This window comes from Hippichthys cyanospilos, chromosome 3, assembly GCF_059441005.1.
Source record: "Hippichthys cyanospilos isolate Australia breed blue-spotted pipefish chromosome 3, RoL_Hcya_1.0, whole genome shotgun sequence".
In the NCBI taxonomy this organism is placed as follows: Eukaryota; Metazoa; Chordata; class Actinopteri; order Syngnathiformes; family Syngnathidae; genus Hippichthys; species Hippichthys cyanospilos.
Genome location: NC_142371.1, coordinates 8,175,355 through 8,202,571, shown reverse-complemented (window position 1 = coordinate 8,202,571; position 27,217 = coordinate 8,175,355). Strand labels below are relative to the sequence as shown.

The 27,217-nt window shown below is 38.5% G+C and overlaps 3 protein-coding genes across 4 annotated transcripts; 2 read left to right on the top strand and 1 right to left on the bottom strand.

Moving 5' to 3' along the window:
* rwdd1 (RWD domain containing 1) lies at positions 1-4,127 on the top strand. Its single transcript, XM_088409687.1, has 7 exons — positions 1-334; positions 629-694; positions 950-1,080; positions 1,430-1,573; positions 1,682-1,814; positions 3,428-3,490; positions 3,696-4,127. The coding sequence occupies exons 1-7, from the start codon at positions 262-264 to the stop codon at positions 3,806-3,808; spliced, it is 723 nt and encodes a 240-aa protein (XP_088265813.1). The 5' UTR covers positions 1-261; the 3' UTR covers positions 3,809-4,127.
* Positions 4,128-5,645: 1,518 nt separating this feature from the next.
* zup1 (zinc finger containing ubiquitin peptidase 1) lies at positions 5,646-13,771 on the bottom strand. Of its 2 annotated transcripts, none has more exons than XM_088409683.1 (11): positions 13,522-13,771; positions 12,544-13,063; positions 12,364-12,462; positions 11,655-11,750; positions 11,437-11,546; positions 11,086-11,254; positions 10,448-10,636; positions 8,184-8,349; positions 7,395-7,555; positions 6,331-6,551; positions 5,646-5,808 (listed from the first exon to the last, which is right to left on the bottom strand). In XM_088409683.1, the coding sequence occupies exons 2-11, from the start codon at positions 13,052-13,054 to the stop codon at positions 5,761-5,763; spliced, it is 1,770 nt and encodes a 589-aa protein (XP_088265809.1). In that variant the 5' UTR covers positions 13,055-13,063; positions 13,522-13,771; the 3' UTR covers positions 5,646-5,760. The 2 variants fall into 2 exon arrangements, with proteins under 2 accessions (XP_088265809.1, XP_088265811.1); XM_088409685.1 differs by lacking the exon at positions 13,522-13,771 and adding an exon at positions 13,135-13,368.
* Positions 13,772-13,811: 40 nt separating this feature from the next.
* kpna5 (karyopherin alpha 5 (importin alpha 6)) lies at positions 13,812-26,051 on the top strand. Its single transcript, XM_088409686.1, has 14 exons — positions 13,812-13,932; positions 15,123-15,270; positions 15,973-16,074; positions 16,218-16,317; positions 17,374-17,468; positions 17,610-17,741; positions 18,281-18,369; positions 18,442-18,541; positions 18,668-18,831; positions 19,755-19,833; positions 19,925-20,050; positions 20,133-20,260; positions 21,687-21,865; positions 22,481-26,051. The coding sequence occupies exons 2-14, from the start codon at positions 15,142-15,144 to the stop codon at positions 22,666-22,668; spliced, it is 1,611 nt and encodes a 536-aa protein (XP_088265812.1). The 5' UTR covers positions 13,812-13,932; positions 15,123-15,141; the 3' UTR covers positions 22,669-26,051.
* The last annotated feature ends 1,166 nt before the right edge of the window (positions 26,052-27,217 follow it).

Genomic DNA, 27,217 nt, shown 5'->3' with positions numbered 1-27,217 from the left:
TAACGCAAACAACAAACAAAAGAATTGCGGAAGACCATCATTGAACGAAGTATAAATATATATATAGCTATAACTGCATATAGTCGCATTTTACTGGACTTCTGCAATTTCCTTGCAGTTAAAAATAATTCAAACCAGCGTGGTAATGTAATCGATCGTCATCGAACTCCCGGGTGCAGGGAACACGCAGCATATGATGGTAGCTGCCTGGAACAACGTGATGACTTTGCTAACAACTAGATAACCTGCAACAATACGAAAATGACAGACTACGCAGAGGAGCAAAGAAATGAACTAGAAGCAATCGAGTCTATATACCCAGACTCTTTCACAGGTGTGAATTTATTCATATGTTCACGAGTCAAAGCTAACACTGCTAGCTACCACTACACTAGCAATAGGAAAATAAAATTGTTAACAACTTTTCTGGAGGCATCTTGCACAATCTACCCACGTTAAGCTCTTTTATAAAATATTGATGGTGGTAACGGTATATCATACGTACCCCACCACTAGCCCGGCCAGCGGGAAAAGGTTGGGAAAAGGTTTCGTCTAGCTTTCTAATTATTGTGATACAGAAAGTGAACAGAAGGATTTCAAAATGTTAACGAATTCCTTGCGATTGCAGTGCTTTCAGAGGACCCCACAAGCTTCACTATCACTGTAACGTCAGACGCAGAAGAAAATGGCGAAAGTAAGTATGTAGTGCATGTTGAATGTGATAATTGCATTGACCTTTATCAATCTGTCACATGAATTTGGTTGTGATGATGGTGGGTTGAAATTGCTAATACAGTGGAAGCTCCAAAGTTGCTAACATCACAGTAGGTGTTCCAGACTTAACTTTTTGCCATAATAAAGTCTTCATTAATTTTAAGACAATAAACAAAAAGAAAAAAAAAGTTCTTTATTTTTTAAACTGACAGCATGATTTTTTTCTCCTTTGCAGCCGTGGAAGCAACTTTAAAGTTCACATATGTAGAGAAATACCCGGATGAACCACCACTGTGGGAGGTTCACTCCCAAGAGAACCTGGAAAACAGTGATATGGATGACATCCTCACACTATTGCAGCAACAGGTCTGAACATAAGGTCACAGCACAATGTGATTGTTAGAAATGGCACCTCATTTAGCTCATATTCTCCTGTCAATCTTGACTTAGAGACAGTTGAGGATGTTTTGGTCAGTGTCATGGGGAAAGTTAAACATAATTGTTGAATATGATGTACATATTTGAAGGCTGATTTTAAGTAAAAAAAAAAAAAAGCCTTTTCTTTTTGTACAGTTTCTTAATTTGTGTCTATGTACTATTTGAGTGGTTTTAATGAAATTAATTTAGATTAAATCAATTTTTAACAGCTTGACCTGTGTTCTACCATTGGTACTAATTACAATACTGTTTATCTTCCTTTTCTCGCTCTCTGCAGGCAGAAGAAAATCTAGGAATGGTGATGATTTTTACCCTGGTGACAGCTGTGCAGGAAAAACTCAATGAAATTGTGGACCTGATGAAAAACAGACGAGAAGAGGAGAAACTACGGAAAGAGAGGGAAGCGGAGGAGGCAGAAAAGGTAGAAAGAAGCGTAGGCATGCAATATAACAAAGATGACCACTATTTGGAATGATATTTATGTGCATGGAATTCCATAATTTGAGTGTGATGGGATGCTGTGTGATAGATGGCGTTCCAGGGCACAGTGGTAACAATTGAGAACTTTTTGGCATGGAAAGCCAAGTTCGAACTCGATATGGCGGAGATGCGGAGGAAAAAACAGAAAGACGAGGAGCAAACGGGAAAAGTAAAACTCACAGGTAAATTCTTCAACTCCTACTATCACAATAGTCAGATGTCTCTTTTTGGTTTTGGCCCCTGTATAACCATATCCATCTTATGTGATTTTGTAAGCAAACAGTCCTGTATGGGATATTAAAATCTTTGATTTTGTGTTGGTTTAAATGAGCGATTGGCAAATTATATCAAAGTATGTTGATCTAATCAAAGCCAGTTTGATGATGTTCACATTCTTTCTGCAAGCCTTCAAACTTCATGAGGTTTTCTGCCCATCACTTGTAAATCGAGATCAGGGTTGTTGTGATGGAAGCAATCTAAAATGAAAAGTAATTGGGGACAAAGTCTTGATATGTAGTCCAGAGTGAGTGACCGCTGAGTTCACGTGATTGTGACAGTGACGATGATTTTAATTTTGAAGATTTAAATTTTTCATTTCGACCAGACTTCCTAAAATGACTCTGTCTAAACATAACAGGAAGTCAGGACATTAGTGTTTGGTAGATTATTTCTTGGTTGAAACACTGTTTCAATGCTTATTACATTATCCTTTTGAATGTCGCCACATTTGTAAGGAATATAGAATGTGTGAAGATTTTTTTTTTGGAGAAAATTTTCTCTCTTCCAATGCCAGTTTATTTTATTGATACCATTGACACTTGTTTGAGTGTCTGGTACTCCCAGTGAGCACAGGCCCATTGAACATGACCTGATTATAAAAATTTAAATCCATTCCAGGACAGGCTTGAAATATGTTGACATAGAAGTATCTGTTGAACTTTGTTGTGATACTCCAAAACCAAAAGTAGTGAAAATATCATCTCTAATCAGAGTTGGGTACTCTTATCACAGGGATAGAATCACACGAAGTTGAACAATTATAGTCTTCACATTAAAATGTTGCAAACAAAAACGCAAAATGAGAATGGAGTTTAAATACAGTTCTTCTATGAAGGGCTAAAAAAAGTAGGCGTATGAGCTTGTATGGCGAGCTTACTCGTGATCAGCATGGGCTGCACTAATCACCATTGTGCACCCTCGTCTTCTATTTTATTTCAATTAAATATGATACAGCATGTTAAATTGATCCAAACAAATATAGAACTCCGATTTGATTGGAACCATTTTTCAAAACCCCAAAATAAAAGGTGAAGCACATTAGCATTGAGGCCTAGCCTCTGAGCAAGCAGATCTAGCTTTCTAGAACTTATCATGAGAGCCCATTCGATAAAAAGCCGCTCCTCATCTCAATATACGCGAACAATTCATCAATCTTACATTAGACATTGATGTGAAATGTGGACTGAGATTTCATCCCAAAGCTCACCCGGTAGTATCTTTAACCATGTATTGTATTGTACTGTATTGTAAACTATGCACCACCTTGCGACAGAATTGGGTATTACTTCTAAATGTCACAGCCAGATTTAGCAACCTTACATTTTATGTGAGCTACAGATCAATGTATAGTTTTATGGATCGACATCAGAAAAGGAAAACTGATTGTGATTTTTTTTTTCCTTTATCAGCCCAATTACTTAATGCTGGAAGTGCAATATTAAACTGCAGCCAAGTGGATTCATACAGTATTTGAATGAAAAAAAAACAACAATAAAACGCTAACGTTTTTACACAGGCAAACAGCTGTTTGAGACGGACCGGAATCTGGACACGTCAGACATCCAGTTCCTTGAAGAAGGTAATACATTAATTCATAATTTCATATTTTGTGGGAAAGGGGAATGAAAGAAACTGTTTTCATAGTCGTATTGTGAGTGGGCATTGGTTTTCAATTTTATTAGAAGGTTACCGGTAATCATAAACCAAAACACTGTTGCATTTGCTACAAAATTAGTATTACTGTAGTGTTGAATGTCACTCCTGCTGTTTTTCTTCTCTTTCAGCTGGAAACAATGTGGAGGTGGATGAATCGTTGTTCCAGGACATCGACGACTTGGATTTAGAGGATGATGACCCAGACTTTGACCCTGTAGCAATGGGCAGTGATGAGGACTAAAATTGTGGTACCAAAAAAAGGACTGCAGGCAAAAGACAGAAGCATGATTTCTCTTGTCTGCAAAATGATCACTTGACCAGACATGAAGAGAGACACTAACAGCAATTAGAGGGAATCTGTTTATACAGCCATACATCTTTTTATTAATTTCATGTTTAAATTGGCGTAAGAATGCTTGACTTCTTTATTCAGTATGGCTGTATAGTATACTGTATATTGGTAGCGTAATTGATTCATTCTCCTTACATATTTCAAAATCTCAAAAGGAATTCGCACAAAAAAAAAGTTGAAAATTGAATTAAAAAGACGACAAAAAGGATATTGGACAGTGTTTGCTTTAAACTGCAGTATGACTGATATATCAGAATTGAATGCTCATCTATTTCCTCCAAATTCTACATAATAAATTTTTTGTTTTATAAACTGAGAATATTTACATACATGTGATTTCTGCATTTTTGCGTCAACTAACGAATGGCATTTTATTGTCATTACAACTGTACAAGTAAAAGGCAATGTGATTGAATTATGCGGTTTGAAGAAACAAACGGTACAAAAACATTGACTAGCTATCTTATGATATGATGATATAGTTATCTGATGAGAGCCGACAACTTCTCCACAATGACAACCGTTTTGCTTGAGGATTCAACAACGCAAATCTAAGTCTTGGTCACTTGCCCACTGCTTTTAAAGAAAATCTCCAATCCGGATGTGGCTGTCTGGCAAACTTTGCAATACATCAGAAACTCGCCGACCTCAATAAGGAGGATCCCTGTTATCAAAATGTCAATGTAGATATCGTCCACATGCTTTATGGACAAGAGCGACGGACACACCATCTCCACTTGTGGCATGGGTCAATGGCACATCCGGCAAAGAAGACTACCCTCTTGAAAATTAAGTCAATTGAGTTGAAGTTCAAGATTCAAGAGTATTACGGTCATATGCATTGCCGAGAACCCAGCTGACCAGTTCCATGTTAGATATTAAACTATAAATGGAGGCTAAAATAATAGCTATGACAGAAGACAGTACAGGGACAAAGTGAAGCAAAGCAGGGAGATACAGTAACTGTATGGGAAGAAGAGCCCAGTAGAAAGCTTTGCCAGCTAATACCTTGTTGATGCACATTTGGCTGCAATTACAGTCTCAAGTCGTTTATTGTACATTTTTTTAACACTCATCTTTGGGCAATTTCTCTCGTCCATCTTTCTTTGCAAACTCTGAGACGGATCAGTGGTAAGCCTTTGTACAGGAAACCTGCTCTTTCTCCAGACCTGAATCTCATGGAAAACCCGAGGGATCAGCTACCGCCGTATAGAGGTTCGACACTGCACCCCAGAATCTCAAAAGACCTGAGGACTGCCTTCCATAAGAGTGCCACCGCAGCCTTGAGAACAGCATGAGATGTCGTCAAGCTGTAATTGATGCTTAAGGGCACATGAAGAGATATAAACACATTGACATTTTTTATGGTATAACTCCCATTGTTGATACCTTTTGTTTCAATACTTTTCTTTCCTGATATATCACTGTAGAATGAGCTAATGCATTTACCATAAACATCACCTGAAAGTCAAATATATACCTGCATTTCAGGCAGTTGGCTGTGATTTAATGTTGGTCAATTATCTGACATCCAGGGTGTAATGTACGTACTTGATCAAAATGTGTTGTTTAGGTCAAATGGCTGTACTCAAAAAACTGAGTAAAAACCCAGCTTCTAATATTTCTGTACTTTAATTGCTGATGAAACTGTCATCTACCTCCTAATGGAAATACAACTGATCAGTGATGTTAAAGACAGCACCAAACAGTAGAACCACTGTCAATAACTCATCTATAACATTTATTAGCAAATAAGTGCAACATACAGTATATCTTTGAATGATAAAAATTCACATTAAACAAGATGGGAAGATAACTTAAAAAAAAAAAAGACTTTCAATTCATGGGATCCTTTCAGCACACAGTGTCTGGGAGTTCAAGATGCGGATCTGTTCAAGTGAACAAGGACACAGTTTTAAAATAATATGAATTGTCAAATGTTTGTCATTATTTAGAAAAAAAAAATATTGCACTAACATTCAATACAATGCAAAAGTCTCATTTTAATGACTCAGTGATTTAGACTAAACACTACGGAAAATATGCAAAAATCACAAAACCTTGCAGTGGGTTGGCTAATGGGCTGATGAAACGCTTATATTTTGCTTGGAAAGGTCATAAATTCAGATTCATATTCTTTCAGACCCCCCCCCCCACACACACACACACGCACACAATGTAATATAATGTTCATAAAAACGATGCCAAAACCCATAACTTGACTCCACATTTGGATTTTTTTGTCACTCTTGTATATGATTTAGCCACAAGAAGATCTGCACTCCGCTGATTGACGTTAATTGGGAATAATTTCTCAAATACTGTATATCAAATGGTGGCTAGAGACTTTCACACAGTATTGCATGTTCATCTACTTAACATACATATATAAAAACATGTAGGCATCTAACCTGTTTCTCTTCGGCCGACAACACACCCTCAACTCCCACTACCTGATACTGATCATGCTTCAGGCTGCCTGGAAGCTTTCGGACATGGCGGATGGCCATGGATGCAGTGTCTCTACTCATCAACTTCATGGTGTCTGATGACGGTGAACCAGGATCCAGAAGCAAAAGGCACAGGCTTCCATTCTTGCGCTGCTCCAAACCCACAATGGAGCGACTGTGCCCTACAGAATAAGGCCAGGAGAATTGGACATACTGCAAGGTTTTCATGTGCATGCCAAATAGTTGACCATTAAACGGTTCATCTTTCTATCCATGTAGACCTTGCGTATGTAATACAACCATATAGCTCAGCCTTTCGGCCAGCGCAAGTAATGCTAATGCTCAACAGCGTTTATGTCTCAGTGCTTTAACACTTTAAACACTGTAAACAAATGGTGCAGCAATACATGTGGACAATGTAATAGTACTCAGTCACATATTCTCTATCCTAGTCTGTACAACAGAAAAGGCGAGACCAACTTATCAAGAGTATATCCATCTATCTTTTACTGCTCTTAGGTGGCTAAGGCAGACACAGCAGAAGAAGCACCACAATTACCATTCATTCATGTGATTCAGTGTAACATGTATTTGTTTTTCATACTATTGTCCATATTGTCATACTATTGACCATACTATGGTCATCGACATGCTTTCATAAAGTGCAATACTATGGAGTGCTATTTCCCATTGAAATACTCATCACATTTAAGGTATGGTATGCGGTCATGAAATCAATTACACCTCAAGACAACGCTGTATAATGTATAATTATTCACTTTAATTATAATGCCATGTACATATGAAGAAAAAAAAAACCTGGAGAATTTCTGGTTCATCTTTGCCTTTTGACGTACGTTTTCCAACTGCTAATCTACAACGGATCTACACCTGTTCCCCATAAGGCTTCCTTTCTAATAGCGTTGGATCAAACATACCCACTCAGAGTGATTTAATGTAAGCCAGAACCCAAGACCCAGTTGGCCATGTGCAAGTCTTGGGGTGTGGTGTTGCTGTGTCCATACCTTGATGCTGCAAGTACAGCGGGGGCAAGGAGGTCTGGATGATTCTGGGAGGCAATCGGCTACCGCTGCTGGACTGACTGAAGTACTGTTTGACCCACTCAAAAAGTCGGGGATGTGTGCCCCCTGGGCCCGTTGGCTGGTGGAAGTCAACAATGCGGCCGCTGACAGAAAAAAAATGGTGTCAAAACTTCTTAACATTTGAATGAATCTACTGCTTATTCGTTAATGGAGCCCCCAAACATCAGTCCATGGATTGATACTACTGTACTATGTGGGACATTTCGTACCTGCATTAGATGTGTATCTGCACACTATGTGACATTGTCTTTATCGTCTATAGCAGGGGTAGGGAACTCCGGCTCCTCCGGTCCCGCCTATTTTTGACATTTCCCTCACCTTTCACATAATCAGCTCATTAGCAAGCCCCGTAGAAGCCTGATAACGATCCTGATCATTTCAATCAGGTGTGTGGAAATTGAGACACATCAAAACAGGCAGGATGTGGCTCTCGAGGAACCGGATTCCTTACCACTGGTCTATAGAATCAGTTATTCCAGTTCTAATACGTAAAGTATTTTGGGAGGGGTATGGAGTCGTTTTTTTTCACTCGCCTGGAAAAAAGAATTAAGACAGTATTATTAGACATCAGTGTATCTCAGAAAGGATGCTCATGCAGACATCTGGTGTAATAGAGCCAATGATATATTATTTAGATCTAATAAAAACTTAAGTTGATTTGAACCTGTAAGTATTATCCAGTTCAGCAACAACAAGTTTTATGGTTAACACCTGATTCCTAAAGAAGTGAGGAGGACGTAGATCTCTGTGGCACCGATCCAGGCCCGTGTTCCCTGTAGTTGATGGTTAAATTGGGATGCACCATGAGGATCCAGTCCTAATTTCCATGCATCCTCAATCATACGCTGCACCCGTGGGATACTTGGCACTGATTTGTCTGGGGAAAAAAGTAAATGAATACAATGAGTGCATTATTGTACTAAAAAAGATAATAATAACAATCCCACAAGACATGTTCAATTGGTTAGGAGTTACGGTGAGTATTGTTGAAGGAATGTGAATCAGTATCTAAAAATGTCTCTTTTAATAAGGTTGATACTCTAAATGTCAAAGTACAGTCAAAGGACCACAGATTTGGGCCTTGCACAATTTCTGATTGTTAGTTGTACAAGGTTCTGGGTTAGAATCTCAGCTGATATCGGATAAAATGGCTCTAAAAGGTCAACACATCCCTGTCAGGGATCTCTACTAACTTTTGCACTGGCAGCACAGGCGCTACCAGCATTTTTATTTGGTTGCACCGCACAGGATTTGCTTGCACACTTTTTCGACCAGGTACAACATGACCATATTTGCTGACGTGATCGTTTTCTCAATTTGCATATCGTAATCTCACATAAAGATTGACAATGGCTCATGATATTCGCGACATATTTTATGGTAAGAACTGTCTACAACATGTAGCAGTTAGCAAAATATGAATCGCATATTTTGCAAAAGGCTTTGCTTTAATTTGAACATTATTTATTTCAACACAGAGGGTCCAGCTCTTACAACGTGATGAGGTCCACGCATGGAGTGTTTCCCAACCACGTAGTTATAGGCTAGTGTTAATGCTAGAGATTTGTGCTATATCATACAATGACTCTAGCAGAAGAGTTTAAAGTTAAAATCTGTCAAATTTCTGGGAAATATTCAAACCTGCAAAACTTGCCTTGCAAAGTTAGTGGCACCCCTTATAAGTTTTTTACCACATTCTGACTTTTAAATATAAAAAGTCGGAAATATTTGTGAGGAATCAACACTATGCGGGACACAATATGTGAAGGGGACTAATATTCACACACTATTTTATACTTTTTTGACAAACAAAAAGCTGAATACCAAGCTGCTGACCAAGTAGCTTCCCTTATTCAGCTCAATATTCCATGCAATTTTTTACTCGGCTGATTCAGCTCATTAAGGATGAAATTATGGATATCTTGCCTAAACTCCCACTCGAATACAGCGATTACTGAAATTTGTAGGGACAGTGAGATTACCCTCATCTATTGCAATTTATTATTTGTGATTTATTATCTTTGGAAAGATTACACAATTCATTAGTGTATAAAACAGACAACCTGCGTGCTCGACGGCTTCCTGGAAAACTCGTTAAAGAATTTTCGTTAAAGAAGTTTCCAATGTTAGGATCATCTGTCATATATATGAATAATCTATCACTTTACTCTGGCGTGGTACAAGAAGCTTTTAAGACCGCTGTTATTCAACCACTACTGAAGTGATTGAACCTCAATCCTGAGAATCTCTCAAATTATAGGCCAGTATCACATCTCCCGTTTCTTGCGAAAATCATTGACAAAGTTGTAGAACAACAGCTCAGTGGTTATATCTCTGCAAAACTTTGATTTGAAATCAGTCCGGATTCAGGGCCAATCACTCAACCGAGACAGCTCTTGCAAAAGTAAAAAATGATCTTCTCTTAGCCATGGATTTCAACACCTTGTCAATATTATTACTCGATGCTAGTGCAGCTTTTGACACCGTTGATTATCACCTAATAGAACACATCGAAAAGTGTTGGTATTTCAGGTTCAGTACTTCGCTGGTTTAGATCTTACCTCTTTGACAGGACTTCTGACAACGTTTAGCTGTTCTCACCGTGTATTTCTTTTACCGTGTATTACTTCTGGCCCAACAAGCCCCCTCGTTTCCCATGCAACCTCTTTTCTATGATGAATATACATTGTGGATTAATAGGTTTAGGGCACACAAAAAAATTGCTAATCTTGGCACTCATATGCTTTGCATTTCACATTTATAGCGTTTATAGACTGCAATTTTGAGTGAGTTGATGCTGCCTGACAGCTAATAAAGCCAGGGTAATCAAAATACCATTGGATGCCATTTTTCCTGATAAACTATACTGTGTATATTTTTCCCTTCTGAGCTCCGGAGGTACACTTTAAGGGAAGGTAATACGAAGATTTTGTTTATTTAATGTGCAAAATATTAGGCAGGGTATAATGGCACACCTTGTAAAGAGGAATCGAATGTATCTAGTCTGTGAAGGGAAGAGAGCAGCATTTGGAAGTTTCTGTAACCACAGCCCCAGCCTTTGTCTCCCGGCGAGGAGCAATAATGGTCAGTGTCAGCGCTCAGCCACACATGCCCACAGTCCCTGCACTCAGTTTGATAGTACTGAGACAAGGCTCCAATGACACCTAGGCACAGACGGACAAGAATGCATGTCAAACTACAGAGGGAAAATGTTCTGCTTCGGTAATTCACAATGACACTTGAGCAAGACCCGAGTAATGACCATGAGATTTCATCAACCTGAGTATGCACTATCAATTTCCAGCAAACTGTACTTAAAGTGCTTAATCAAATGAATTCAAACATTGCTCATTACTTGTATGCCAAGTGTCCTTGCGATTATACACAACATACATACACTGCTGCTCTACAAACTGGCATCTGCTAACACAGACATGCATATTGAGTATTGCAGTGTTGATAATAGTTAACTATTGGTTTTTACTGGTTTGTATGTTTGATTTGAGGACGGCTCAAAACTTACAGTTGGATTCCCGTAAATTTCTTTCAAACTGGCAGTGTACGTCTTATGTTTTAGCAAAATATTGGACAAGGCAAAAAGACATACTCATACCCTGAGTTCTGGTCCGGCCATCATCAACCCCTGATGCAAGAGACTCCATCATCTCCACCCTCTTAAAATGATACTCTGCAGGGGCCATCATACCCCTGGCCACGTCTCTCTCCATGGTCTTTTCCATTTGTGTACGATAGCTGCCACTGCCGTCCAGGCCAAACTGCTTCTGCACTTGCAAAATACCACATACAGATCCAACTGATATGGAGAAACTTATATTAAAGAATATTAACTAATGACAAAAGCCATAAGCTCATCTTTGTTTTCTGCTGAACCTGATTAGGCGGTATGTGCTTGGTCAACACATTTGAACTTTTTTTCATATTTCAATGTGTATATCGATCAAACCTGCAACTTTTTAAACTGCTCCTTCTCTAGTCGGTTCTCCTCCTCCTTCCTGTTCTTCTCCATTTCCTCCTGGAGTTTCCAAGCCAGGCTCGCATCTGAATCAGAGCTACCTGTAGCAAAGGCAAAAACAAAGTCATAGTGTTATAAGGTTTACTGGTAGATGAAGGTCTATAATTAGATCCTTAAATAGTTGAAATTATGCACACAAATAATCACACCTGCATCACTGTCTAAATGCAGTTCCACATGCTGCTGCAGAGAGGCACTGTCACTGCAAACAGCTGGACACATGGGGCACTCAAGTTTCTCTTTGGCTAGAAAACAGTTTGGAAATCCCATGAAAGCCAACTAACAATCATCTATTAGAAAATGTGTTGTTTTTTTTTTTAATCAGCATTGGTAAAGCTCTTGTCTGAGTAAACAATTTAAGATATATTATGAACACTATGGAAGAATTAAGAGATTTTTGTTTTTTACAATGAGCCCAGATCTTTTTCACCAAAGTTCAGTCAAAAGGGCACTTCACGTCTTTTCAATTCATGTGACAACAGAGCGCAAAATTTAAATAACAAATAAAGCACACCATTTTTGATTGATGACAAAAATTAAATAAAAAACAAAACAAAATTAAAGGACTTTTAGAAGAGATGGTAAAAAATACTTCTAAAATCAGATTCATTAAGTACATTAAGGTGAGATTTTGCTTGCCTTAATTTTTTTTGTAATTTTCTGGTGTATACATACATACATACATTATATACATTACATACAGTATATATATATATATATATATATATATATATATATATATATATATATATATATATATATATATATATACATTACATACAGTATATATATATATATATATATATATATATATATATACACACACACACACACACACATACACACACACACACACACCTTGAGCAGAGTGCTGTTCCTGCAGGTGTAAATCAACATGTTCCTGTAGAATGTTGCTGCTGCTGAAGACTAGTGCACACATGGGGCAAGAGTAGGACCCTGTAAACAAAAACATAATCAACTTACACTTTTAACTCTTTAACAAACTTCAGAGTTGAACTTTTTTTTTTTAAACATTACCATTCTTTGGAGAAGCTAATCGCTTCTGTTTGGGACTTTTTCGTTCAGCTATATAGCCAGCATTTTCCATAACAGGAATTCCCAAATCCCGCTTTACATTGGGGCTTACAGATGCTGATGAGTTGGCTGAGGTCTCCTCAGATGGTAAAACCATTTTACTTTGTGTCAACATGTCACCTGTTCTCTGTTGAATTTTCAATAAGTTATTAGATGATCTGCAGGGCTTTGCTTCTAAATCTTTACCACAGCTGCCTATAGTCTGGGGCTCATCGATCTCTGCAAAACTAGTGCTGGCAGTAGGACAACAGGGAGTGGCGTGAGATGACTTTTGGGTTTCGTGCTGGTAGTCTGGATGTGCAGCATTAATATGGTAGCAAAGTTCATCATAGGACACTCCAGACAAAGAACATAGTGGGCAGTGCATGTCATTTTCCAGATGGCTGAGGAGTAGGTGTGTCTTCATGTCCTCCTCCAACATGACTTCCTGACTGCATATCTCACATGTCAGCATAACCAAAACCTGTTAATCAAAAACAAGTCAGACTAATAATTTTCTACAAAAAATATAAAGCATGTGAATTAGACGCCTACATTTTCCAAGCTAACGCCACTTGACCTATAGCGTCTTTAACTTGTCACTAATCACAGCAAAGATTTTTTTAATTTAAATTTGATTGAACAAATGCCCAAAGCTTAAAAAATACGATATCTAACCGAATGGTTTGTAATGTCTCCATAGAATGTGAGATACTTAAAACACAGCAATTCATATTTTAATGGATGTCGATCCACATGCTATCCAACGTTACAAAGATTTTGAAATTTGGATTTCGAGAGCCAACGCGAGTCATGAGTAAAACGCTACGTGATTATATTTACTAAGTCATACAGCGATTGACGCAAAGCGACAAACTCGCTCACGCATATAGCGTTGCCTTTCACGGTACTGGTTATGTAAGAAGATGCAGTTTTACTTACCTAAAGACACGCTACTTGTATTGGCGTTTTTCGTCTCAATCATGCGATACGACTTTTCCGAGCTAAATTTTCAAACAAAAGCAATGAACATAAACGGACAAAACATGGATATAATATTAAAATGTTTGTTTCACACATGTTGGTTCGTCTGATTTCGTTAAGATTTACATCATACACCCGGTTGATATATAAAGGCGGGAGATTGAAAGAATAGCAGGTTCATATTTTGTTGCTCAAAACCGGAAACCAATCAACAGCTGACGGAAATGACGATTCTTGTTGACGCGAGGTGTTTTCTGGGAAAGTTATCTCTAGGACGCCATTTTCCTCTACTGACAGGGGAGGGAGACTTGTACAAATTTGAGTTTTTCAACACTCGCAACAATTTCTAGACCGTGAAATCTCGAGTGGGTAAGAATTGGTGTTTCTATTGGGTTTTGATTCAGTCGTGATTGCTTTTGGATGTAAACATACTAGCGGGTGAGAATAGATGCTTCTGTAAGGGGCTAACCCCAGTGCTAAATTATCAACCGATTTAGACTAGCTCAGGAAAAAAAAACACAGCAGCGGGTCCATAAATACAAGAAGGAGTTTTGAAAAGCACAGCCAAAACTCATTTCTTTCGGAGTTTTAACTTGTGAAATTAGAGTTCCGTAAATGTATGCATAACTGCAATGTAAGTTGCCGTTTGACAACCCAGTTATAAGGGATAAACCCTGACGGGGATAACGTCTATTAAACGAGAACATCTTAATGTACGGTTACCGGCGATTTTCGCGAGTGTTTTTAAGTTTTTGTCGGAAACGGGATGTCAAGATCGTTTTAAGCTCACTCTCTCCATACCTAGATCGCTGTCACGCTTAACACTCGTGGAATCTTTTGACCATTTTGGGGTCATTTTTTTCAACATAATTCTCGCTGTTTTTTTAGTAAAGGTAAGCTAAGTGGTCGTGCCATGTCGAACTTTGATGAGTCACCATTCGGGTGACATTTCAGCTCCCTGGTCTTTTTCTATGCTTTCCTATCAATGTGTAAAGCATTTGATGTTATGATGAAAAGATTTGACAAAATTCAGCACAAAGGTTAAGTGACTTCAATGTGTTTAATCCATCTGACAAAGAGTGGTTGGTCATTTCAAATCTTCAACCAGCAGCTGCAGTAAAGATAATGGTCAAAATGTCACCTGTACAGATGTTCAGTTTCTGTTTGGAAACTCATCGAACAGCTTGGTTCCAGAGGTACTGCAGTGGTCAAATAGTTCCATTTTAAATAAATGGCCTTTGGACCTGCCACGACCAACCCTCAAAGGGCTGGAGAGTGGCACTGACAACAATGAAAGGTCAGATTGCGAAGAAGCAGAAGTGCAATGAAGTCCAAAAAGAAGCAAATTAGACTAAAAATGATCACGAGCCATGCCTCTTTTGAATGTGGTTAGTGGAAAATGAACAACATTTTATTAAAATAGTGATTTAATTGAAAATGTAAATGTCATCACTAAAATGAATATGAAGAGTTGAAATTGGAAAAATACTACAATTATGCAAATTATTTATGTAGCTATTCAAGACTGATTCATCATTGTCGGCATAATGTTTGACTAGGCCACTTCCTGATCAGACCATGGCGAGTCCGGGGAAAGACAGTTACAGGATGAAGAGCTACAAGAACAAAGCCCTGAATCCCCAAGAGATGCGTCGGAGGCGAGAGGAAGAAGGAATTCAACTGCGCAAACAGAAACGAGAGGAGCAGGTAAACATTTGCGTAAACTCGGTTCATGGAAGTGGATTCACTGACGTCATAGTTGCGAGCGGCTGTTGCTCTGAATTGAGGGTTGAGGCATAGAATGGTATATTGTTGAAATTGTCACATTCAAATGTCAGATATCAGATATATCTGATTAAATAATAAATCTAGTTATTTCATCAGTGTCTATAAGGCCGTACTGTCCCATGGGCCAAATCCGGCCTGCGAGAAGGTTTTCTGTGGCCACTGTGAAGATATTGATTCACCATTAGACTCAGCCCACAGGCAAGCCGCAGGTGTTTAGCACACACCAATACTACAGTTCCCGCAATGCAAGGGTGGCACTCCTGAGCTGGAGGCAGCTTCCTTTCATTAACAGCCCAAGAGAAAATCCTTTCCAATTCATGATGCTCACTACCATCTGTAGGTATTGTTTTGGACAGGTCTTATTTGTAATAAGCAATGCCTGTGTGTATATATTTAAGAAAATAATTGAATTCCATATTTTGCAATACAGTAATAAAAAATAAGAATTTGTGGTAAAAGTGAAGGGCTGTGTATTTTTTGGATGCACAGTTAGTAACTTTTCTTGCACCATTAAACAGTTACATTCTCAAGAGAGGAAGACTGTGTATGCTGGACAGGTGAATCAAATTATAATTCTATAGACTCTCAATCACGTGTCGTTTTTTTTTTTTTTGCCCACAGCTATTCAAGAGGAGAAATGTGTGTACGCCTTCATCGGATGAATCAATGTCAGAATGTCCAATCCAGGATCCAGACATCAGCTCAACAGTACCTGTTGCCAGCGTAAGTCATATTACATGCGTCATCAAATTTGACAAAAATGTGTCTTTTTTTTTTTATTTTTTATTTTTTTTGTAGGTGGTATTTTGTGCATACAATGTGTGAATATTGCTCCTCTGTTTAATCTATTTCTCTGTTGTCGACAGGATGGCTTCATAACACCTGACATGATTCAAATGATCTTCTCTGAAAATGCAGACCATCAGCTGATTGCTACACAAAAATTCAGAAAACTGCTGTCCAAAGGTTTGTGTTTTGTCCAAAAAATGTAATACTAGTAAATAAATATTATTTACACAAACTGTTTGGAATACCTCACACTGGACACGCTACATTAGTAATACTGAAGTAAAAATGGAAGGACAGTGGCAGATTCGGATTTTCGCGATATAAACTGTCCTCTTAGCTGAATTGACAACATTGATCTTTATGCGCGTGGCAGGAGCTTAAGTGCGCAGAGACAGTCTGCAAATTGCAAGATGCCTGGGGAATAAAACATAACACCATTATGTATGACTACTAAGTCAACAAACACATCAAAGAGCTCCCTATGATCATATTACACCATCTCATTTGGATATAAAAGCTTTTGCTTAAATTTGTGGAAGTTTTATTCCTATTCATTATTAATAACCTGAGATTTGCAGATGGTCCCTGCGCAATTCAGCTCCTGCTACGTGAGGTCAATGTTGTCAATTCAGCAAAGTGGACGGTTCAAATATTTTAGAAATGTTATTTTTGTCATTGGAGCTAGTAGTCTGCGTTGTAATTGAAGGATGGAGCCATCATTGGAGTTCAGACAATGTTTTAACTGAGACGTATTGGTCTTGAAAGTCCAAATCTGCCAATGTCCTTCCTTCTTTACTTGCGTATTAGTAACGTAGCTTGCCCTTCGTGAGATGTTCCAAACACTTTTTGTTAGACGGGAAGGAAACACAGAACTTGTACATCTTTGGGAGTGGAACAGCCGACACCTGTTTATTCCAAACTCACTCCAAACTCTCCCTCTCGTCGCCCTGCTCTCGGGTCATTACCCTCACCGCCTTTCAAATAAATATAAATCAGGGGTCACCAACTACGGTCCTCGTGGGCACCCATGCAGTATGTTTTTGGTGGAACCCTTCTCTGATGCGCCTGACTCAAATGATCAGGATAATTATCAAGATTCTGCAGCGCTTCCTAGTGAGCTGATCATTTGAATTAGGTGCATCCGAGGAGGGTTGAGCTACAAAAACGAGCTCTTTGACTTGCTGGTTTCAACCGCTTCAAACTAGATTTTAAAGCTTTACTTTGCATTTTTAGAGCCCAACCCACCCATAGATGAGGTTATTGCCACTCCTGGGGTTGTGAATCAGTTTGTTGAGTTCCTGAAGAGGAGTGAGAATTGCACTTTGCAGGTAAAATCACACAATGCTAGACGCGTATACCGAGTTTCACCATTTGAATCACATGTTGCCGCTTTTGACTTTATCAGGTGAAGCACAATTTTCGGAGTTGTTAAATTCAAATGTGTTTTGTGTATGTGTGTTTGTTTCTAGTTTGAGGCCGCCTGGGCTTTAACCAATATTGCCTCAGGCACCTTCCAGCACACCAAGGTTGTGATTGAAACAGGAGCTGTGCCTATTTTCATCGAGCTGCTGAATTCTGAGTTCGAAGATGTCCAAGAACAGGTGAGAAGTTGTTGACATTTGTACGCTAACGAGCTTAAACAATGCAATATCAAGAGACGTGTTGCTTGTAATGTTCAGATTTAATTATACTCTTGGTAAATCTATTGGCGGCATGAAGCTCCTCTATAAAAATTCCTAAATAAACCGCATCACATTTAAAGCCACACAATTCAAAATGTGAGGAAAAAGTGTCTTTTTGTCTAGAAAAGACACTAACTACTGAGAAACACACGTTCCAAGGGAATCGCCTAAAAAGGAGCTCTTTAGGGTTCTAAATCAGGCTAGGAAATAATGTTCTTGAAGGGTATTCCAGGAAATTGAATCAAAGCACAAGAGGCTATTTTCTCTCTCCATGTTCCATCTTTAAAGTGCCACCCTTTGTTTTTCGTGCGGAATTGAAATCCGTCTTCATTTATGACCCAAAATTTTAAACAACTTGATCTTTTTCCTTTTGAACAAGCAATCTGGAAAATATGACCACTTCAGGTGATTCACAAACACAACAATATTAGGAACTGTGCTGACTGTTTTTGTTGCAGGCTGTGTGGGCGCTGGGCAACATCGCCGGCGATAATGCAGAGTGCAGGAACTACGTTCTCAACTGTGGCATCCTTCCTTCACTCCAGCAGTACGTTTTTCTTATTGACTCATACAATATTCCATATCCACATCTAAACACTCGCACTCTCTGTCGCTCCAGGCTACTTGCCAAATCCAACCGTCTTACCACTACTCGAAATGCAGTTTGGGCTCTCTCTAACTTGTGCCGCGGGAAAAATCCGCCACCAGATTTCTCCAAGGTCAGTTATCAAGAGTGGATTGAGGAATACAGGAATGTGTTGCTTCTTTTTAGTGCATTTGTTAACGTGACTTCATTTCTGTAATTGAACTTTTGTTGTCTTTCCTTTTTCCTTAATTGCTATCAGGTATCTCCGTGCCTTAGTGTGCTGTCCAGGCTTCTTTTTAGCAGTGACCCAGATGTGCTGGCTGATGCTTGCTGGGCCCTGTCTTACTTGTCTGATGGTCCCAATGAAAAGATTCAGACAGTCATTGACTCTGGAGTCTGCCGCAGGCTGGTGGAGCTGCTTATGTAAGAAGCCTTCAATTGTCATTCCAATTATTTTAGGGTCTTTGGTCATCTCCCATAAAGTCCGTTTTGGCTCGAATAATGATGTATGGAGCAATCTGACACTGATTTATTTTGAATTTGGCTTTCACTTTTAGTTTCGACTCGTCCGTCAATGAGACGTTTCACTTCCTGGTTAAAAATGTTGGTATTATAAAATCCTCAAATCTTGTCCCAAAGATATGACTTCATCATTTATACGCATATATTTAACATACACAATTAACTCCCATTTTGAAAGTTTAAAATCTCATGATACGGGCCCTTCAATATGCTGATTGACAGATTACTTGTTTGAAGTCACCTGTGATCATAATTAGAGGACACACACCTTTATTGAAGATATCGCAGTGGTCAAATTATTCTCCACCTTTTCTAGGTGTGCTTTAATTTTTATCTCGGCCTGTTTCATTGTTGTTGTTGTCTTTTTTTAAACATGATTCTACTGATCTAATCAATTCAAAATCAAAAGTCTGATTTTGACAAGATAAGACATTTTCATTCATTGTTCCTGTCAAATTCAAATAATTTCTCTGAGCCTTGGGATTTTCTTTCATTGGGATATTCTTTCATTGGAGATATCAACATTTTTTTCCACATGTGGTTTGTTATGTATGCACAAAGCTTTTAAGTACGTATAAATAAAATAGATTTTTTTTCATGTTCTAAAAGGCAACCTTTCAATACATGAGGATTACTTTATTAGTGTACGGTGACAGGATGACACCTGGTGTGTCTCTAGTGTTATGCACACTGTTAATTAGAACAAACTGTATAATAATTATGCTGTATGTATTTTTATTCATGTGAACAAAAAGATAAAGTAAGTCAGCCTGAAAACAATGATGATTGTTTAATTGCTGTGTTTGTGCGTGTTCTCTCACAAGGCACCACGAATACAAAGTGGTTTCTCCTGCTTTACGGGCTGTGGGCAACATTGTTACAGGAGATGACATTCAGACGCAGGTAGAGCCCAACTAATCTCGTATCTCACGTGAACTTCATATCTTACTTTCATTCTTGAATGTTGTGTTAATGTTCTCGTCTGTCATCACAGGTAATCTTGAACTGCGCAGCACTGCCTTGTTTACTACACTTGTTAAGCAGTCCCAAGGAGTCGATCAAAAAGGAGGCCTGCTGGACAGTGTCCAACATCACAGCTGGAAACAGAGCTCAGATTCAAGTAAATATCGCTTAAAATGGATTAAATTTTTTCTGTCTCAAGCAAGTCGATTTATTTTATTGCTTACAACTTTCCTTGCCAGAGTGTGATTGATGCCAACATTTTCCCCATACTGATTGAGATTCTTCAGAAGGCTGAGTTCCGTACAAGAAAAGAGGCAGCGTGGGCGATAACTAATGCCACCTCGGGCGGTACTCCTGCACAGATAAGGTGTCAAATGTTTTACCATAATCGTTTGCTGTGGATATGGAGGTCATATGTCACCATTAGAAGGAAACAAGTCGGGTTTTTGAGCATTGATCATGGGTGTGCAGTCATATGATTGATCACTTGTTGATTGCAATTTGTTTGTTTTTCAGCAAGCATAGTAGGGCTGCACCTCTTGAAGATTTTGGTAGTCAGATATCCGGCTTAAAATTCCATCAATCGACTATTTGAATAAAATACATGTGGGATGTATTTCTCAAAATTAGGCATATGTCTACAAAAAAAAGATAAATTATTTTCTTATTCTACACTTAAATTTCCCTTTAAAACTCTACTTTTGCTACTTGTGTGTCATTTTCTTTTTTTTTTTAGATTTCAAATGTTAAATTATCACAGTGGGGAATTTGATTGTGGACTTTTGTGTTTGCATTTGGCCACAAAAAGAAAAGAACATTTTGATGTTTCAATACAGTTTTGTTTTGATTTTTTTTCCCCCCTTTTCATAATACATAAGGAACACATCAACACTGTTCATTACAAATTAGCTCAAATATGCACTGCTTGCATTATGTGGCAGTAAGACTGGCGTAATTTGGAGTGGTCATCGCAATCATCATCAGATTTTATTATTTGGCTCATATTTGATTTACCTTTCATCCCAAATAAACAACCATATACGTGTAAGTTTGTGTTGGCAGCACTACTATGTTGCAGACATTTGTGAAAGACGTACAGTATGTGATGTGTCATCCATAATAAATATTGCGAGTGACAATGAGGAGCAATTAAAACATGATGGTAAGGAAGAGAACAGAACTGCTGAATAAATGTACAGCCATGTTAGTATTCCACATTGATGTACCCTAAGTGCTTCTGTTCAATGGCATTATGGAGGGCCACATGGTGTTTTTGACTTTTATTAGTCACTTTGTCCATTTATATAAGTCATTTGTGAGTGACGTTGGAGACGAGAAATTCCAGACAGGTTATTTTGATGGAAGCTGCTGAGATACGCTAGCGAGCAGTTGGCTACAAATACACACCAGTAGTGTCTAAAAATAACTTATCAAAAACTTCATTTCTACAATTCAATTCAAACTTTTGTGTTTCTGTGAAATGAAAAAAAGAAACCTTAAGGAGGTTATTTTGGAAAAATCCTGACATTTTTCCAAACAATATATTCTAGTCAGCATTTTCAAAAATGTCAATTACAATTTAAACTTGTGGGCTTCTGTGAAAAGAAAAAAAGAGACCTTAAGAGGTTACTTTTGGAGAAATCTTGAAAATTGTCCAAACAATGTATTTTTGTCTGCAATGCAAATTAAAATTTTAATCTGTGACATACACCTGAGAAAACATCACACATACGTAAACTATAAAATATATACAGTTTATTTTTACTAGTTGATTTCCTGTTTTGTGCGACTAGGTACCTGGTTTCTCTGAATACTATCAAGCCCATGTGTGACCTTCTCACCGTGATGGACTCCAAGATTGTGCAGGTCTCTCTGAATGGTCTTGAGAACATTCTCCGGCTGGGAGAACAGGAAGCCAAAAAGAATGGAACAGGCATCAATCCATACTGCGCACTTATCGAGGAGGCTTACGGTACGGCACTGCATCTCACTACTACTTGACCAATGTTTCTAATCAATCATAAGGTATTCCCCATACACACACTGCATAGATACTTGATTAGGTTTAGTTTAGGAAAACTGACATTTTGATGTTTTAAACATAATTCTATTATGGAAGCTATCAGGTTTTTTGATTAAACAACAAATATGTATTTTGTAATTGTATCATACTGAGATGGGCGTCTGATGACAAAGAATGATATATTACACACTCAAACGCCTCTAGAATCATCCTCAATAAATGAATAGAGCCTGACCGATATGTATTTCTTAAGCGATTTTTTTCCGAAAAAAATGCTGAATAGTTTTATTGTCCACAAATATCGGCACTGAAGTTTTAGGTATCAGATTATGACTAAAGGTCATTCAATACTTGGCCAGCTGGTTATCAGATGTGAAACCCATCATGTACATCCTTCATTTTCACCCTTAAAGCATGCGCACACAATATGTGCACAAGTGAAGTTCTATGAATGCTTTCAAGTCGCAAGAAATGTAACAAATGTGAACTGTCGAGCTTTTGGAAGGAATTGAAAACGTCATCATGCGCGCCCTTTTATCCTTCTTTCCCATGTGTGCACACTAGGTTTAGACAAGATCGAATTCCTGCAGAGTCACGAAAACCAGGAGATTTATCAGAAGGCCTTTGACCTGATCGAGCATTATTTTGGTGTGGCTGAGGAAGATGCCAGCCTGGCGCCTCAGGTGGACCAGGGTCAGGGCCAGTTCATCTTTCAACAGCAGGATGGACCCATGGAGAGTTTCCAACTCTAACATCTCCTCATTCTCACCACGTCGTCGTTTTCTTGATGTAAAGGATCTCGCCGTCTAATTAACCGGGTCTTGACCGAATCCTTTCTGGCAGGCTCCACAGCTTGCCCCCAGACCACCCATGTTCTCCAGGCCTTCAACCCCTGCTCCCCCCAACATCTCAAAAATGACATTTGAGATGTGTGAATACTGAGGTAAATGTGAGATCATTAGACATATTGATGCTTACGTGACTTGAGGGCTGTAAGGGTGGTCGTACCTGCGCTAAGGAAAAAAGGCGTCCCTTTTGATAGAGTATTTCTTTTGGTTTCTTTTGATATGTTTTCTGATGAAACCTGTCAATGAAACAACGCTTACCACAATTGGAAACCAATCTCATAATTCACATTCATATCCCATGAAATGTGAAATTACTTCCTTAGTCCTCCAATGGGGAGGAAGGTAAAATAAAATCCCTCGATAATCAGGGAGGATTTTATTATGTTCAAAGTTTGTAAAGAGGTGCCTGTCAGACTAAGCAGGTACTGGATGTAAATGAGGTGCGAGTATAAGTCCTCGGAGCCCGCCCCTCCCTTCCTCTTGATGGACAATGAGTGACTTCTTATTTATTTATCTTGAGAGATCTGAGTAGCTCCTAATATTCCAGCTTTCATTTCAGGCTTTTTTTTTTTTTTTTTAATTCAAGTTTTGTTCCTTCCCTTACTATGTATGGCAAGAGTCTTGTCGCCTGTGATATGATGCATCATGAACATCTCATTCAAGGATTGTAGCCTAAACTAGCAACACAATTGATGTGAAATGATGAAGCGGGATTGATTTGGAGGGCTTTGATTATCTTACATATAGAGGGTATGGGAAGAGCTCTTTAAAGTTTTCCCCCTTTGTGTCATTGCATCCATTTGCTAAAATAATAATTTAAAAAAAAGTTAATTTTATTGGTCGTTAACCTTAGCGCCCCATCTTGAAGGAATAGTCAAGTTTTATTTGTATAGCACTGAATCACCCCAGTCTCAATGGGCTTCACAGATGAAAAAGAAGTGCATCCCAAATGCACAACAGCATCCCCTGAACAAAGCTCACGGAAGGGGAAGGAAAAACTCAAAAACCCCATCTGGGGAAAATAAGAAACTTTCAGAAGGGGCCGCAGGTGGAAGCAGCCCCCTTCCGGGCTCAATAGGTTGAAGGAGATGCTGAGTGCTAGAAATAGCATAATAATAAGGCAGGAAGTATCCAGTCCAAAGATGGTTTAACAGTAGATGAGGCCATCAGTTAAGATCCTCCTTATCGTCTGGCCTACCGAACAAAAGCGCCGCAGACTAGAGGAGCTCGTCCCTCTCAAAACCCGCAATGGTTGATCAGCGTTGGGCCGCATGACCGCGTTCAAGTCATCTCCGTACATGTAGCCCCCTCTCCAAGCAAAACATGTGGATTTTTTTTTTTCTTTTGCAATGTGTTAAATCAGGGATGTCAAACTCATTTTTATCATGGGCAGTCAAGGTTTCTGTCAGAGAAAGAATACATTTTTAAATGTTTGTCACAGTTTTGAAAGCCGGTAAAAACTTATAAAGAGAGATTAGATAAGACGTCATAATTTAGTTTTGCTTTCTGTGCTTTTTGGTTTCTGCATTTCATAGTATTTAACACCAGGATGTTTAGCTCATTGGTTAGCAATGCACGTTGTTCTGGTATTTCCACCTCGGTTTCGATTCCCAGAGCAATTAGGTGCAGCTTATTTAAAATAGATGGGTTTTATTAATGGAGTAATTTTTTTCTTAACACATTTTTAAACATGCATTGAGCGAAGCAATTTCAAAATATTTTATGAGCCATCATGTTTTGCCACAAAAGTTAAGTTATGTCTAGAAAAGGCCTTGATAGAGTAAGTAATGGATATAATTAATCACATATATATTTGATACAGATTTTCATTTTAGCTATCTTTCCTTTTTAGTCACACTGACTAGATCGATACTTTGTGACAGTTTTGCAGAAAAAAAAGAATGCTCAACTGGGTTTAGGTCAAGTCTGTGGTGGGTCACACAGTTCTGAGGCCACTCCTGTGTGCTTAGGTTCATTGTCATGTTGAAAGGGGAACCTTTGGCCTAATCTGAGGTCCTGAGCTCTGGAGGAGGCTCTTCTCACATCTTTGCTCAGCTTGGCTGGACAGCCAAGTCTAGGAAGAGTTCTGGGCATCCCAAACGTCTTCCAGTCAGGGATTATCGTGGCCATTGCGTTTAGGAATTTTGAGTGCTGCAGGATTTGTTTTGTAACCCTGACCAGATCCGTGCATCGTCTCTAAGGTCCTTCGGCAGTTCTATGACCTCATGATTCTTCGTTTGCGCTGACATGCAATAAGCTTTGAGGTATATATACAGATGTGTGCCTTTTCTAATCAGTCCAATTGGTTTGATTACATATGGCTGGACTCCATTGAAGCAGCAGAACCATCTCAAGGACATTCAGATGAAATGTTTAGCGTTTGAGTTAAATATGAGCGTAAATGCCAAGGGGCTGAATACCTATGGCCATGTGATTCTATGTATGAATACCTTTTTTTTAAAATTCTACATTTCTATGTTATAATGTCAAGATGGGGTGCAGAGTATACATTGAGCAATAAAATGATCTTTTTTAATTATAGCAAATGGCTGCAATGACACAAAAAGTGAAAACTTTAATGTCAGAATACTTTCTACACCTCTATAAGAGTGTAAAACTACTATTTAAATGGCAGTGGGACGATGCTGTATGAAGGTGTCATGTTTACGATCATGACTGCTTCTTGATACCTCAATAATTAGCATGAGGTTCACCTATGCTGAACTTGTATGTTTTTCTTTTTATGTTTGCTTCATAATGAGATTTGGTGGTTGAAGTTGTGTAACAAGCACAGTGTTAAGTTGTTTTTTTTTTTTTTCCAACCTGATGCTATCCCATTCTATCATACATTAACCATATTTCTTGCTCATAAATGCACAATTGATTACTGCAATGTTGATTGGTGGACAACAAATGATCTATATTTACATGGAAATATTTCTAATGCAGAACAGATTTCATCGAGCACATTCAACACTGTATAGTTTTCTAAAATTTCAGGTTTGTATGATCATATGTCATGTTTTTAGGTTTTATTAGTACATTTCTGGTTTGAGAAATCCTTTGCTGTGTTGTGGCTCTCCGTAGAAATGCTTCTAGACCTCCAGTTGTCTGTGTATACATGAAACATATCATGCAGCCAGACCTTGAATTTGGACAGTTGTGTCACACAATGCCTGGAGGTAAACTGTATTATTTTGCTGGCAATGCCTGTGTCTGAATAAAACACCTGATATTGTCTGGCAAAAACTAATAAACTGACCTGTTGGATACAGAGTCCACCCACATTCTTATAGGACTTAATTTTTTGCTTTGCATTCATTACAAACTTAATGACATATGTGCTTATTTAACCCGTTCGATGACGCTGTACTACAAGCGATCGGTCCCCAGCCTCCAGGCAGTTGTTCGGTGTGGAAGATTTGGGACTGGGCCGCACAGAAACAAAACAAAAGATTCTATTGGTCGTCATTCTGAAAGTTTACATTTCTAAATAGGTAAAGTTGAGCCTCCAATCTTCGTAGCCGTGCTTGATGTGATACAATTCAAGAAAGGTATGTTTTTAAGTGGACAGATCAGGAATATGAAATGAATTAATACCCTGTGTGCACTTCTCATAAAATATCATTACATGTGGTATTTTACAATTCAAGGATAGTACATTTTAAAATGTGAGGATGTGTTTCAGAAACCTCAACACTGATTTTCTGAATCAAATACTGTATGTTCATGCTATAGCCCTTGTTGCTTTTGGGTCACACCAAAAGTAGGATAAGCCTACAAGTGAGCCAGAATTTGTTAAAAAAGACTTCACATTGAGGGAATGTGTCCTTTCTCAAAATTTTCCCCGTCATATTTCAATCTTATTCCTCAGCCTTTTTTTTTAATTGTTGGTAGCTTTTCCCCATCACACCTTTAGTATAGGTTACGTTTTTGAAGTTGTAATTTGACGTTGATAGCATGTATTTTGATGGTTTTAATGTAAAATGTTTTCCTCTATTGCATCTTTAGATTACAACCTGTTGATAATTATTTAGGCCTACTATGCTGCTGCATTTCAATGTTGGTTATTATAGTTGTACTTGGACAGCCATTTTTGGAGAAATGTGTGTGTGTCCGGCGTGTTACTTGTTTTGAAATGATGTACAGGTAGCTGATATTAAAGGGGTTGTATTATGCTAAGGTAATTCAACATTTGGATTACAATGCTGATTACTCACAATAGCCACCCACAGTGTTATTTTCCTTCATTGACCTATCTCTGAGAAATGTCGTTGCTGTGCTTACAGGACCAGCCCCACCTTAAATTAGAAAAGCTTTATCGCTTCATGACATCACTAACCGAGAATCACCCTTATACCGCCCCCGTACCGCTGGTGCAGACCAAACACATCAACTACGTTATGAAATGAGCGTGGCAGCCAAGGAAACCATTCATTTCACTTCCTGCTTA

Coding starts and splice junctions, on each gene's coding strand:
- rwdd1 (XM_088409687.1), top strand. CDS start 262: ATGACAGACTACGCAGAGGAGCAAAGAAATGAACTAGAAGCAATCGAG. Junction 1,815..3,427: donor GGGAAAAGTAAAACTCACAG/GTAAATTCTTCA, acceptor GTTTTTACACAG/GCAAACAGCTGTTTGAGACG. Junction 3,491..3,695: donor CATCCAGTTCCTTGAAGAAG/GTAATACATTAA, acceptor CTTCTCTTTCAG/CTGGAAACAATGTGGAGGTG.
- zup1 (XM_088409683.1), bottom strand. CDS start 13,054: ATGCTGACATGTGAGATATGCAGTCAGGAAGTCATGTTGGAGGAGGAC. Junction 11,751..12,363: donor GGAACAGCACTCTGCTCAAG/GTGTGTGTGTGT, acceptor ACTGTTTTCTAG/CCAAAGAGAAACTTGAGTGC. Junction 6,552..7,394: donor GCTGTACTTGCAGCATCAAG/GTATGGACACAG, acceptor CTTATTCTGTAG/GGCACAGTCGCTCCATTGTG.
- kpna5 (XM_088409686.1), top strand. CDS start 15,142: ATGGCGAGTCCGGGGAAAGACAGTTACAGGATGAAGAGCTACAAGAAC. Junction 17,742..18,280: donor TCGAAGATGTCCAAGAACAG/GTGAGAAGTTGT, acceptor TTTTTGTTGCAG/GCTGTGTGGGCGCTGGGCAA. Junction 18,832..19,754: donor AGGCTGGTGGAGCTGCTTAT/GTAAGAAGCCTT, acceptor TTCTCTCACAAG/GCACCACGAATACAAAGTGG.